This window comes from Panthera tigris, chromosome C1 (assembly GCF_018350195.1).
Source record: "Panthera tigris isolate Pti1 chromosome C1, P.tigris_Pti1_mat1.1, whole genome shotgun sequence".
In the NCBI taxonomy this organism is placed as follows: Eukaryota; Metazoa; Chordata; class Mammalia; order Carnivora; family Felidae; genus Panthera; species Panthera tigris.
The window spans coordinates 219,182,160-219,196,037 of NC_056667.1; the positions used below are offsets into that span (position 1 = coordinate 219,182,160).

The window sequence follows — 13,878 nt, forward strand, 5'->3', positions numbered from 1 at the left end:
GGAGCCGCCCGAACGCCCCTACCGCGGGGTCGCGCAGCCAGGGCTCCTCGGCACACCTGCCCTCCCCCTGCTGCGTGTTGGAGAGCTCAGCGAGGCTCTGATGCGACAGGAACACGGGGCCACCTGGGGGCGGGGACCGAGCACCGCCAAGGGAACAGGAAGCTGCGTTTTAAAGAGGTATGGGTATCACTCTCCTCACGCCCCGTTCTCTTTCTCCTTCAAAGGATTCAGGACGTCCTTGTTACACTCCTTCAACCTCGCGAGCTTCCAGAGCCCAGAAAGACGGGGCTAAAAGTGGACTGAGACGGGCACCTGAGACATCAGGTCCTGGCTAGCGCCCGTCGCCTCTGCAGCTTCCCTCCCCCGCCTCTACGAGACAGACGGCCAAGGCCACGCCAGGGACGCCCTCTGGGCTGAGTCACCTCCAGGCTCCGCGACGCTTCTAGCAGCCCGTGCTGTAAGCCCGGCTGCCGTTTCCTACTGCCGTTTCCTACGGGGACAGCCCAGGCATCGGCCTGGATAAGCGAGGCAGCCAGCCAGGAACGCTCCTGCGACATCCAGACACCGGCTCTGGGACTCCGAGGTTGGGGGGGGGGGGGGGCAGTTCTCCCCCGGAGACCTCACAGTCACGCTGAGGACGAGCCGCTCTCAAGCCCCCCAGGCAGAGCCGGCGGCGCCGGGAAGGGGCCGCGAAGAGGCGCCACGGCGAGGGAAGCCGAGGGTTGGGCGCCCGCCGGACCCTCCTCCACCATCGCCCCCGCTCGTCTGCTGCAGGCGCGACCCGGCACCCGGTCCAGCAGATTGGAAAGAGAAAGTACAATAAATACGAAGATGGGGTTTACACACTTCCAGCCTCCAACCCTTTCCCAAACAGTGACTATTTTTGGCTCCGTGGACCAGACGGTCTCCGCGGCAACGACTCAGCTCCGCGTTCACAGCAGCGCTGCCACAGACGTGTGACCGGACGGGTGTGGCTGTGATCCAGTAAGACCTCATCTACCCACTTGGCTAAGCCCCGCTCGATCGGGTCACCCAGGCCTCAGCCTCGCGCAGAGAAAGCCACGCCCCGATGACGCACCTCGGCAGCAAAGACCCCGGAGCTGCACGGAAGCCCCGTGCGAGCCCCCCAACTCGGGAAGCCGAGGGGGTACCCACGGCGCACAGCAGGGGCTCCTTCCTCCTCTCGGGGCCGGGTGCCACGGAGGCCCGACCGTGCCGGAGATGCTCAGCCCGTGCCTTGAGCGACACTGCTGTAGGCGGTCGGCTCGCGGCTGTTCACACACTTCCGCCTCTGCAAGCAGGGGGCCGCGCAGCCTCGCCACGTATGCCTTCCAGAGTCTTCTACCAGCAGTCTTCTCCCTGCGGAGGCCCAAACCAAGCAAGCCAACCCACCTCGAGTCGCATACATTTTAGGAGCCGACCCAACCTGAACTGGAGCCCCTGGGCGCCTCCCACGGACACTGCCCCAAGTCAGCATTCCAGCACAGAGAGGGCTCCTTCCTGTCGTCTTTTCTAAACACACTTTTTTGAAGAGTTAGAGTATATTTTAGGCTTTTTGTTTTCATTAAAATTTTGTGTGCATATGTCTGTGTATTATGCGATTTGTCCTTTTCAGAAAGGAAAGACGGTCATTTCAAGAGCGTCCCCAGTGACCCAGGCCCGCCTGGAGAAGACGGGGGAGCTCACTGCGGGCTCCGGCACTGGGGGAGTGAGAGGAGACCACGTACAGACACGCGTACTGCTGACTTCTGCTGTGTCCCTGGGACCTGTCGCTGTGTGCCTACGGAAAGCTACAGCATCACCAGCAAGTGGCGAGATCAAGTGATATCACTGGAAAAGTAGATGAAACTTTCTACTGCGATGCTAATGACCTCAAGCCCCTCAGCCGTGAGGCGAACACTAGCGTGTTTCAGTTTTTAACTCAGAAACGTTTGTTTCTACAAGAAACAATCTACTGAATCCTGAGCTTGGTGCCGTCTTATGATTAACTCATCGTGATGTTTTACAAATCTAGTAAATCTAGTAAAAACATCTCCTGATGCTAAAGGAATCACAATTCATCCTGGAAACATTCTAAATGAGACACTGCTTTTTTCACACAGTTCTTTCACAAAACTGTAGCGTCTTCCTCGAACATACACTCAAACTCCACCTGAAGAAATTAGTAATAATGCAAATCAGAAAACTATCAGGTGCGTAGAAATTTATTTCTGCATCAAAATGCAAGGAGCAATCATGAATTGCCAGGTTAGCCATTCCAGTCATAGAAATTTGTAATTCTACTTAGTCCCCCGACTGGACACAAGAGCCCATCTGAGGGAGAGTACTGGTCACTCGGACGCCACAAAACAGAAACGTGAAAACGCCAGCAGAGTGAAATGCTCTCGTTTTCACATAACCTTGCCCACGGCCGAGAACCCAGGGAAGACAAAACCTTCCTTCCCCCGCCGCATGTGGGCTGCCACAGAAGCAATCCCTCACCCATCCTGCTGCTCTCCCTCCGGCAAACCCAGGGCCAGCCACCTCCAGCACCTGCCTTGGCAGGGACTCTCCTGCCGGCCAGCTACTGCCACGACGCTGGCCTCCGACACCACACAGGGACTCACTGAGCTACTTTCCTTCCGCCGAACATGGCTCTGTGTGGTCACGCTCACACGTGAGCCCGGAGGAAACAGAAGTACCTTGGTGCTGAGTCCCCACAGCAAACAGAGCTCAGACTACAGGAACATTCCAGTGCATGGAGGAACGGAACGCAAACACGCAGCTACTGACTTTTCTCTTAAATACAAGAAACGTAACAAACATAAGCCTGCTTACAATCCACCGGACCAGGCTTTAGAGCAGCTCCTTGGCCACGGCCCCGCTGACACCCCAGCTGGATGGTTCTGCAGTGAGGCCGTCACGGGCGTGGCAGGATGTTGAACGGTGGCGCTCGCCTCCACTAGATCCCAACGGCACCCTCCCTCGGTCCTAACAACCGAGGCCTTTTTCAGATGTTCTCAGATGTTGCCAGACGTTCCCTGGGGTCGAGATCGCCACAGGCGGGAAGCGCTGCCCCACAGGATCCCTGCACAGTCTCTGCTGGACAAATAAGGCCGAGCACCAGAACTTTCACATGGTTGTTAAAATGCTGCCAAGACCTGGATTTTGGCTGCATCACCAAAAACGTCTTCTGCGTCACCAACCCCGTGCCGGCTCCCCCGAAGGGAGGGACACCAGGACGTTCTGAGGTGCACCAGCCCTCCCTCGCGGAGCCCAGACCATCAGGGCCGGGCCTCTACCTCAGAGATGACTTCTATCACATTCCGCTCTTTAAATCACCCCTGAGGCCCACCGGGTTCCCCGAGGGGACTCCCAGCGCCATGCTGTCGTGGGGCCTCCTGAAGGAGACCAGGTCCCGCCCCGCCAAAGACCCCGTGTGACTCCGCTTCTCCTCTGGTCTCAGGAGCCACCTGTGTGAAACGGGCGATAGGGAGAGGACAGATCAGACCGCCCCAGCCCCTTCGTGTTCTGGCGCACTCCACGCCACATTCCTGTGGCCGCCAGAGCCTTCAGGCCTGGATGTGGCCCACCGGCCGTGAGCTCGCTCGCAGGGAAGCCAACTTTCCTGAGAGGTCAGAGCCAGGGCCTAGGCCTCACAGACATAGAGAGCAGCCCCCCAACCCTCCACTGGCATCAAGAAGCTGTGCGAGATGAAAACACACATCACTAACAACTCCCTTTACGCTGCCGGATGCTGAATGCAGTTAGGAAGCAGTATGTGTGGATGGAAAACACGAGTGTTTCTGTGGGAAACCGGCTACTTGTTTTCATAGAATAAAGTGCTGTGGTGTACAAAAGCCTCCCTGCCTGCTCATAATTGTATCTTTATCACTAGAAGGAAGTATATAATGACTCGAACCAGAGGGAGGAACCCCATTCCCCACAATCATGGAATCATCACCCACGTATGTAACAGAGAAAAAAACAAAACCGGATGTTGAGATACTCAGTCCCCCTGAGTTTAACAGCTCAGAGTAACTCTCATTCAGGATGGAACAGGGCCCTCCCCACAGAGATCCGACGACAGATCAAACTAATGCAGCTCCTTCTTAGTCTGACCTGCTTCTCAGGTGATTTATAACAATGTTTTCGCTAGAAGACCAGTTTTAGAAGGAAAAATAACCTGAGAAGATCCAAGTGAAGCTCTCAAGAGCTCTGAGAAAATTAAAACATTCTTGGATATCTATGCGCTCTTCACTCCTGTCCTTCCATCACTCCTCCTCCTCTTCCTCCTCCTCCTCCTCCTCTTCCTCGTCCAGACTTAAGCTTTTATTGTCAGGCACGGGGCTCTCGGACTTCTCTTCCTCCTCCCGAGCCAAGAGCTTCTTAAAAACTTCAAACTCCTCAGCAGAAGAATAGGCTGTCCTGGCCAGAAACTCAGCTTCTGACACTCTGAGGATGTCCTTGAGTAAAGGATTGGGGACCTGGGTCTGGCCCTTCTTATCAGGGGTTTGGTACCGTCCTAGGCGCTCGAGGAACACATGTCTCTGCTTGATCTTGGTGATGGAATACTGCAGCAAGTCAGTCCTCACCACGTCCGCGTGCTTAACCCCCATCCTGAAATAGGCATACTGGAGACACAGACACAGTTAGGAGGCCCAGGCACAGGGACCTACACCCGGCCCTTCTACGGTCCATAATCGCCTCAAGCTGTCCAAACGCACTCACAAAGAGCCACCCAACTAACAGTGGCAGGACACTCCCTGACGCCCGGCAATTGTGTGACGGCTGAGTTTTCGAAACATTTTCAAATTCATATTGAGAAAAATTTAGCAGAAAATAAAGGGGCAAGGGAGAGAAATTCAGTTCTGTTTTTCTCAGGGAAATAACCGTGAGTATGGAAAGAACAGGCAAAAAATTCAGAAAACATCTAACAATTTGACCTAAGTTGTCATAATTGGTACCCAAAAGTTGGGACAACTGTCACAATTACACTTCTAAAATCAACATGCAGAATAGGTTCTAAAGAAAGGAAGATTTTCAGCTCTTTTGAAATTAGCTATTTCAAGCAGAGGCCCCGTCTGGCCCCCAGGAGTGAGACTGGGTGACCCCCTATCAATGGCAGAAAAACTGCAGAACAGGTCCTACGTAAAGGGGTGAAAGACCAGAGGCCGATTCTCTCTGGCTCCTGCAAAGAGGATCTAAGCCCTCACCTCATCCACTCATCCTCAGGGCGCCTGAGGCCTCCCTCGGTGGAGTGGCCCCTCCCTACAGCTGAAGCACTGGCTGTCCCTTCCCGAACCCCCGACCAGGCACCCTCACCTGGAACTTGTACTCCAGTTCACCGGGGTCCTCCTGAAGAACATACGGGCACCTGTGCAAAATCTTGGTCACCTGCTGTACCGTGAAAAGACATTTCTCCTTGAGAACTCCGACAATGCTGTCGATGTCCCTCTGGTGCATGGTGAAGATTTCAGGGCAGCAGAGAAGCACCGTCTTGAGTTTCCCTGCAGAACATAAAAAAGGGCAAGTGCATAATTTCAGGATAGTCCAGAAAACCAAGGGCTCGCTACACCCGAGCCAGCATTTAAAACACGGACCAGGGTGCTCTCCTCCACGAGTGACAGCGTCCGCTGCCTGCCCAGGAGCACCAGAACGACACATCTCCTCACCGACTCTCTCTCACTTCTGAGACTCACCAACCTTCCCTCCCTGATAGAAAGAGGGGGCCTCTTGCTGGCCTCCCGGCTGAAAGCCGCTAACCTCACATTCTCGGCTTCCTCCTCTTGCCCCCTTCCTCTAAAGAACTTCACGGTGGGGGAGTGGGGGGTTAGTGCGCCTGGGTGGCTCATCTGGCTGAGTGTCGGACTCTTGATTTTGGCTCAGGTCATGAGCCTATGAGATACAGCCCCACGTCGGGCTCTGTGCTGAGCGTGGAGCCTGCTTCAGGTTCTCTCCCTCTGCCCCTCCCCTGCTCATGCACAATCTCTCTCCAAAAGGGGACTTACGGAAAGATCAGACAGTAATATGAGACAGTAGTATCCCCCACACTGGGGCTTTGGATTGATGTTTCCTTCCATAATAAAATAGAAGCACTGACAAGCAACGTTCCTAAGATCTGGGAGCCTAAACTCAATGAAAAGGACTTCCATGATAATAATTAATGTAATAGTAAGAATACTCATGATGTGTAGCCATGAACACTGATGTCCTAGTTAGTGAAATGACCATATATTATATCCAAATTAGGGCAATTCTGAGTGAAAGAGGCCCTATTAACAAATGTATTAGGGTAACTGGTAACTGAGATTACCCTACGCAAACTGGGGCATATGGTCTTTTTTTTCTTTTCTTTGACGGGGGAGGAGTGGGGAGGGGCAGATAGAGAGGAAGAAAATCTTTTTTTTTATATTTAAAGTTTATTTATTTTGAGAGAGAGAAAGAGAAAAAGGAGGGAGGGGCAGAGAGGGACAGAGAGAGAGAGAGAGAGAGAGAGAGAGAGAGAGAGAGAATCTCAAGCAGGCTCCAAGCTGTCAGCACAGAGCCTGACGTGGGGTTCGAACTCACAAACCACGAGGTCATGACCTGAGCTAAAGGTGGACACTTAACCGACTGAACCATCCAGGCACCTCTGAGCTTTGTAATTTATAATCATAACATACAAAGTGTTAAGTTTAGCCTTTTAGATTATACCACAACAGGTAATCCAGTAAGAGAAACAGAGAAGACTACCTTCTTCCTTATCTTCTAGAGGAGGTCCGTAGAGATCCTCTGAAATAGTAGATCCCTAAACCTTCTGTCGCCCTCAACAATATATTACCAGTAACGGTCAAAAATGAAAAAAAAGAACAGTGGCCCTCCGCTGGTCAAAGTAGATAAAGATCCTTGGAGACGCTCATGGACCCCTAACCCCCTTCTCCTAAAGGCCCATAAAGAGATCCAAGGAAATTCTAGAATCCTTGGGGCACCTGGGTGGCTCAGTCAGTTAAGTGTCCAACCTCAGTTCAGGTCATGGTCTCGAGGTCTGTGACTTCGAGCCCTGTGTCAGGCTCTGTGCTGACAGTTGGGAGCCTGGAGCCTGCTTCAGATTCTGTGTCTTCCTCTTTCTCCGCACCTCCCCTGCTTGCGCTCTCTTTCTCACTCTCTCTAAAATAAATAAACCAAAAAAAAAAAAAAAAGAGAGAAAGGAATTCTAGAATCCTTGAGGTGTGAATCCTGTTGGGGACAGGGGAGGGGGTGGGGGACGTGGTGGAGGGACAGACACTCCTCAGTTTCCTAGGAGTTTGGGGAGATCTCGTCTTCCACAGCAAATCAAGACACCTTGTTGGAATGCACGTCTTTACCAGGGACTCTGTAAGCCTTTGGCTCTACGTCATACAGACACAAAGCACTAAGACCGCTTCGCGTTAAGCATCAAAAGTGCCGTATACACACATGTATCAGTATCACACACTGACATCTATCTGCTGGGCATGAGCATGTAGTACGTGCTCTAGATGCCAGGGGCCCCACAGTGAGCACACCAGACAAGAGTCCTGGCCTGTCCCCCCTTCCCTCCGGCAGTGCCATCCAGAGGTCACTCCTCTTTCTCACCTCCGAACCAAATCACGTGTTATTCTCAAGGACGCTCCCCAGAAGCCCCCCTAGTCCATCCCACCTGGGCTACTCGTCCCCCAAGCCCGAGTCCTCGGCGTCGTCCACGAAATCAGCACTTCCTGTACCTTCTCCAAGCCCAAGCTTCCGCAGGTAACTGGAGCGTTTCCTCATCTGCATTATAGGCAGCTTCAGCAGCTCAGGGCTTTTCTTTAGGGCCACATACAGAGGCTCTGGGTTCAAACCCAAGAGTATTAATTCTGAAATGATGTCCAGCAACTGTTGGGGGGGCACACTTGGCCACATACTGAGCAATTCATTAACGTGGATGTCACTGAAACCCATGTCCAGGAGGGCACTGATGACGTTCTCTCGCTCTAAGAACCCTCCAGCCACAGGAGTCCTCTGCTTCTCAAGGGGGTCCGGGGTGAGATGTGTCCTGCACTCTGGTTCCCGCACACACTTTTTGGGTTCCACGCAGGATACCTTCTGGAGGCCCCCTCCATTGGAGGCTGTGGTCAGTGGACACAACAAAGATACAGACGTCCTTTTCTGTTCTCCGAGAGGAGTCTGCCTAGCAACATGCGCCCAGGTGAGGGGGATCAGGCGGTGCCAGTCAAAGACCTACGAGACAGAGTACCAATAGGGAATAAATTCCTCCCTACCCCAATGTAACAGACATCACGGGGCTCCCGAGCCAGGTTACCTAGTGCCTTGGTCCCACATAAGCACAGCAGCCTTTGTAAGCAATCTGCAGAATCGTATCCGAACCTAAAAAAGCCTGCAGAGAAGGAAGTTCACATACAGAGAGCAGAGTACTGCAAGGGCACAGAGGTCAGAGAGCCAAGCAAGTGTCCGCCGGCTTTTGTCGGCTTTTGTCACTGTAACTGAGGGGGCAGGGAGGAACAGAACTAGAAAGGGTGTCTGTGCGTGGGGTACTTTGGCTCTACCCCTAAGGTTCAGTGCTTTGGGGGGGGGGGTGCAAATTTAACTGAAAACAGACGAAGGGGAAGCTAAAAACCAAAGTTTATTCATAGGCATGGAGCCGCTCACAGAAGGGGTAGCTCTCTATACGGTAAAATTAGGGCCTAACTTAAGGAGGAGGCAGCGTCTGTGGGAAGAACAAATGGGGGATAAGCAAGTTTGTAACAATGTTTGTTTACGCAGATGCAAGTGGTCTCTCTTTTTCTTCCTGGCCCTAAAACTACCCAGGAGAGAAAAACATGAAGCCTGTCTTACCAGTGAGATAAGGGAATCTCCCAGAAACCCTTCTGCAGCTGCTGTGTCCTAAATACAATAGTTGAAAACAACTTCCGTGCCACCCCTGGGGGTCTGAGTTGGCGTCCACACCTCAAAGATGTGGACCTCACGCTAGTGTGCAGATTCATCGACCTAAGTCCACTCCGCAGAAACAATCCTGTTCCACAGAATCAGCCTGACGGCCAAGGTGCACACACACAACTCCCGCCCGCCTCGAACGGCTCGGCGGCGCGCGCCCACGCGAGGCAGACCCCGCAGTCGCCGCCCGCGCACTCAGCACCCTCCCCACCCCGACCCGCAGGGCTCGCAGGCGTCCACTGCGGTCGCCGCCCGGCCGCCCGCCCTCCCCTCCGCCGGGTTCGGCCCCGGATCCCACCCCGCGCGACAGCGCGCCGCGGCCCACGCGGGGCACGGGCCCCCGAGTAGGGCTCCACCCGGCGGCGGCTCGTCTGCCACCGCGCGGATCCCCGGCACCAGGCGCCACCTCACCTGCCTGCCGAGCGCCGCCATAGCGCGGAGGCGGCAGCGACCCTGGCGCCGGAAACCGGCCCTCACGGGTCCGCGCTTCCGCCCTCGCGAGCCCTCCCTTCCGCCCTCCCCCTGGCAAGCGCGGGCGCGCGAGAGGCGCGTTCCGCCGCGAAGGTTCCCAGTCCCCCGGCCTGCCCTCCTCCAGCGGGGACGCCCGGTCGTGCGGACACGGAGCCCCGGTGTCTTTCAGGGCATCCTCCGCCCTCCCGAGCCCCGAACCTTCGCTTGTACGAGCTTCCTCTTTTTTTACCTAGCACTGGCTTCTGGACTGAGAAGGGCTTGGAGCACCTGCTCCGTGCCCGGCACTGGGCTGGGCGCCGCCACAGGTCATGTGACGAAGGACGTTGTCAAAGAGAAGGTTGTAATCTGTGTAGAACCAAGGCATTGGTTGTTTGTTTTTTTTTTTTTTTTTTTTTACTCCAGTTTTCTTGCAAAACTATCCAAGTGTCGCCTCTCAGGATAAAGTAATGCTTTTACACCCAAAGCCTAAGAAAATCCCCGTGTGCTGCCGCCACTCCCTAGAGGGAATCAGTCAACGAGCCCCAACAGGTAATCCGGCTGGAGAGAGAAAGTCCTGGCCGAGATGCAGGCCTCGCTCTAGGAAGCCAACAGCACCTTCAGTCCTCTGAAAATGCTGCTCTCTGGAATCGCACCGGGAACACAGAGAGAAAGATCTGCCAGCCTCAGTCTCAGCCTCAGCCTCTCTCTGCAAAGAACGCTCTCAAAGCGTCAGACCTCCTACTGCCATCCAGAAGGATGAGTTTTATTTTTCCTCAGAAGTAACAGTCCTGGGAGAGCTAGGACTTTACCCTCTTAGTCCATTGCACCCGGGTCTGAAAAGAACATTCTGTAACCTCTTACGTGTTGTAAGTATCATGTCTACTACAAGCAAAAACGTGGGGTTTTTTTTTTTCACTCTGGAAAAGAGTTATCAAGAAACTCATTCAAACTCAGAAGAGTAAACATCACTTTTTGTTACACACTTTAAAAAAAATACACACCTAAAAACCAGGCCTTTGTGGTCCCTGATGGAGGAGGGCGTGTCCCCCTCCCCCTGTCAGTCTCTGGTGACAGCAGGGACTCAGGCAGCACTTTGTAAAGGAAGGGGGATAGCAATATCCCATATCCCCACAGTTGAGAACGAACCACTGCTCTCTGGGTGTCCCTAGATGCTGGAAGACAGTTGAGTGCTCCCTAACGAGCCCAGGGCTTCACCAGAGCTGTGTGACCCCTGAGCATCTTCCGGAGGACAAGGCAGAGGAACCGTCAACCTGCAGAAAGGGGTGACGTGCTGGAAGAAGGGTGGGGGGGGCCTCGGGGTTTTTCGTTTTCTTCTCGCCATCTTAGCAAAGAGAAGAATGAAAGAGTTTCCCCTTACTCCCAACCGCTCCCTCCCCTCCAACACAGATAAAAAAGAAAGGCTGCTTTTCACGAGCTCCGTGAGCATCTGGATTCCGCTCCGGAGGGGGATGGGTCGGAGCCATCGGAGTGTGTGAGAGACACCCTGGCATGTGAACCGGATGGGAAGTAAGACAGGCTGGACGCCCCGGCCGAGGTGGGGCCTGGGCTGGACGCAGGCTGTCTGGGGGAGTGCTGGCAGGGCGTCTGGGTGGACAGCAGGTCCCAGGTGGGCTGCAGTGCTGGGGGGGGGGGAGGGAGGGGAGAAAGAAGTGCTTGAGCATCAGTGCCCACCCGGCCTCCTTAGACTGAGCAAGCTGCAGGGCTCCCGGCTCACCCGGGGGAGGCACCCCCAAACAGACAGAGGCTGAGCCCCTCTCCAGCTGCAGCAAGTGGGTGTGCACAGACATAAAAATAAGGAAAGGAAACACTTCCCACACTGGCGTTGTGGAAGAATTCAGACAGTCCAAGTCAGGATAACTTTACTACAAAATTGCTTTAATTTGGAAAATGTTCAAGAAAATAAGTTAATGAAATAGTCTGGTCAGTTGCTAACCAGTTCTACAAACTCCACACATCCGATGGGCACTTGTCCAGTCAGAGGAGACAAAAACACATGTGTATATACAAAAGCAGAAAGACTAAAAAACTTTACGCCTTTCCGAAGTCCACAAGTGAAAGCCCTTTAACAGTACAAACTCAACCCGGCACTAGAACGCTTTCCCGAGGTCGTGACAAAAGTGAATTCCAAGTCTATTTATAAACCTAAAATCTTACAGCATCACTGGCTTTTGTTCTAGCATTTTTTTAAACTTGCATGTGAGCTTTTAGAACGTGAACTGGGCCTAGTTCTTGAGAGTTTACTTTCTCTGAATGGAAGAGGCCCGAAAACAATTCAGTCCCCCAGAGTGATACAGAGGAGCAGGGAGCTGGTGTCCGCTCAGCAGGGGCCGCCCCTAGGGCACAAGGCCCCGCATGGCTCTGGGGCTACTTCCCTCACGCACCTGCTCTCCATCTCCAGACTCAGCTCCGACAGACCTCCGCTTTCTGAAGAAAGAAGAAGACATTGTATCATTAACACAAGATTCTAAGACACTTGCTTCTCGCTGGGAGAATCCCTAGCCGCAGAGACATCAGGGGCCTTCAGAACCGGCCTGGCACTGCCCGAGTCCCGGCCCCTGCCGAGCTGCTGCGCGGATTCTAAGCCTGGGGCCGCCAGCACCAGCTTGGTCCGCCAACGTTGAGCACTGGTGACCAGACACGCTGGCTGCTGCCCAGCTGTGCGGCCAGAAGCCTTATCTGAAGAGCCAGGGCTCCTGGGTCCCCTCAGAGCATCCCAATCCCACCATCTACAGCCTTACCCTTTCCTTTAGCTGGCTCAGGCCACCACCAGCCCTTTGCCCCCAATCCTTCTGTGGGCGCCTCCTTGTCAGGGGCTCCCCTGGGTGCTCACCCACCTTCTAAGGCCCCGGTGGTGTTCAGGGGCCTCTGGAACAGAATCAAGCTCCACTTTTTCCACAGGTGACAAGCCAGCTACAAGGCCTGACATTTGTGTCCAGGACAGCATGGAAGAGGGAGCGTCCTCCTCAGACCCAGGAAGGCAGCCTGGGGAACCTCCTTGCCTTCCTGGCACACCGACCATGCCTCTCACCTGGCTTGTTCACTCGACACACCTCATCCCAGGTGTAGTCAGCAAGGTTCACAGGCTGTGTCACCCAGGGGTCTGTCACCAGCTTCTCCAAGGTGGTGCGCTGCTCGGGGATAGGCTGCAGCAGCCCAGACAGGAGGTTCATGAGATCTGGGGACAGAGAGACCCACCCCACGCGTGTGGGTGGATCCAGGCCAGGCTCAAGTAGAATATGTCTCAAAACTACAGGTCCTGGGTGTGTCTGCCATGAGCACCTCTGAGCCCCGGAACCTCCATTTCTGACAAGAACCTGGGGTCCCTGGCACACGGGCCCAGCTATGCCCCAGACAGGCTGCAGGAGACGCTTGTCCCTCTGAAATGGAAGCATGGAGCTCAGGGTCCCGCCTCGCTCACCTAACCAATGTGCGGAGCTTCGTAAACTCGACCCGTTCTTGGGGCTCTGGCTGTGCAGAGCTTTGAACGACACAGGGTTTGTGGGACAAGAGGAGAGGGACGTGGCCAGAGCAAGCCCTGCGTTGTCCCCCCCCCCCCCCCAAAGGAAGCACAGGCTCTGGGAAGAGCCCCAGCCTTGGGTCTGGATTTGGGCCCCATTTCCTGTAAGAACAGGGGGTCCCCTCAGCCAGGGCTACTCTGAGCCTCACCGTCCCAGAGGGTATCCTGAGAACCTGGTGAGTGAGCGTGTGGAATAGGCGTTGTGGGTGGAACAGAATGTGCTGCAAGCGGCGTGGTTCGTGGGAATCCGGGACTTCAGCAAAGCTCTCGGTGTCCCCACGCCTCCCCCCATCCCTGTCCCCCACTGGGACAGTGTTAGGAGGTGGAGCCCTCGGGAGGTGACGGGGGCGGGGGGTGTTATATGACGTCTTTCATCTGAGTGTGCGGCCCTGTGGTAGGGTTAGTGTCCTCGCAAGAAGAGAGACCGAGCGTGGCGTGTGGGTACTCTCTCTCATCAGGAACCGAATCCGCGGGCACCCTGATCTTGGCCTCTCAGCCTCCAGACAGAAATGGATGTCTGTCTGTTGTGTAAGCCCCAATCTGTGGCGTGTTTTCGTGGCAGTGCTGACACTGGCTGCCAACCTAAGCGCAGTTAGGCTGGACTCCAAGCTGGTTCCAAACGGACTCTGTGCACGAGATGTTCATGCTCGTCACCCCGCTACTTGTAAGGATAAACGAGTGCTGTAGAGTCACAGGATGCCAAGCCTGGAAGGGACCCCGGAGCCCACGGGCCAGCAGTGCCCGTGAAACTCTTACCAGCCCCCTCCCTGGGGCTCCTCCACTTGGGGTGCCAAAGGGGCCGACTCCAGGCACAGGAAGTCATTTCCAGGCCACTGAGCCCACTGGTCCTTCCCCCAAACGCGCACCACCCCTTTCCCCCCGTGGCCCCGACAGGAGCCGGAGGTGCAACAGAAACCCGCAGGCTTCCCAACAGCTGCTAGGGGGCCAAGTCCCACCATTGCCCCCAAGTGATGAAT

The 13,878-nt window shown here is 54.8% G+C and overlaps 3 protein-coding genes across 8 annotated transcripts in view; 1 reads left to right on the plus strand and 2 right to left on the minus strand.

The window, feature by feature from the left end:
* SNED1 (sushi, nidogen and EGF like domains 1) overlaps window positions 1-1,583 on the plus strand; it is an 87,456-nt gene extending 85,873 nt beyond the window's left edge. Inside the window, exon 31 of the mRNA XM_042995914.1 lies at window positions 225-1,583. The gene's annotated coding sequence lies outside the window, so the exon portion shown is untranslated. The remainder of the gene's footprint in view (window positions 1-224) is intronic.
* MTERF4 (mitochondrial transcription termination factor 4) overlaps window positions 1-9,371 on the minus strand; it is a 70,003-nt gene extending 60,632 nt beyond the window's left edge. The window contains exons 1-4 of one of the 2 annotated variants that reach the window (XM_042995915.1): window positions 9,325-9,371; window positions 7,704-8,199; window positions 5,305-5,489; window positions 2,189-4,613 (exon numbers count right to left, since the gene is read on the minus strand). In XM_042995915.1, coding sequence (XP_042851849.1) covers window positions 4,254-4,613; window positions 5,305-5,489; window positions 7,704-8,199; window positions 9,325-9,345 — 1,062 coding nt within the window. In that variant the 5' untranslated portion in view covers window positions 9,346-9,371 and the 3' untranslated portion in view covers window positions 2,189-4,253. Of the gene's footprint in view, window positions 1-2,188; window positions 4,614-5,304; window positions 5,490-7,703; window positions 8,200-9,324 lie in introns of those variants that run through there. The other variant, XM_042995916.1, reaches the window with a different exon arrangement.
* A 1,867-nt stretch (window positions 9,372-11,238) lies between these two features.
* The window catches only part of PASK (PAS domain containing serine/threonine kinase), a 40,213-nt gene continuing 37,573 nt past the window's right edge, over window positions 11,239-13,878 (minus strand). For 3 of the 5 annotated variants that reach the window (XM_042995919.1, XM_042995917.1, XM_042995918.1), the window contains 2 exons: window positions 12,413-12,559; window positions 11,239-11,808 (listed from right to left, as the gene is read on the minus strand). In XM_042995919.1, coding sequence (XP_042851853.1) covers window positions 11,702-11,808; window positions 12,413-12,559 — 254 coding nt within the window. In that variant the 3' untranslated portion in view covers window positions 11,239-11,701. Of the gene's footprint in view, window positions 11,809-12,412; window positions 12,560-13,878 lie in introns of those variants that run through there. The other 2 variants (XR_006221053.1, XR_006221054.1) reach the window with 1 other exon arrangement.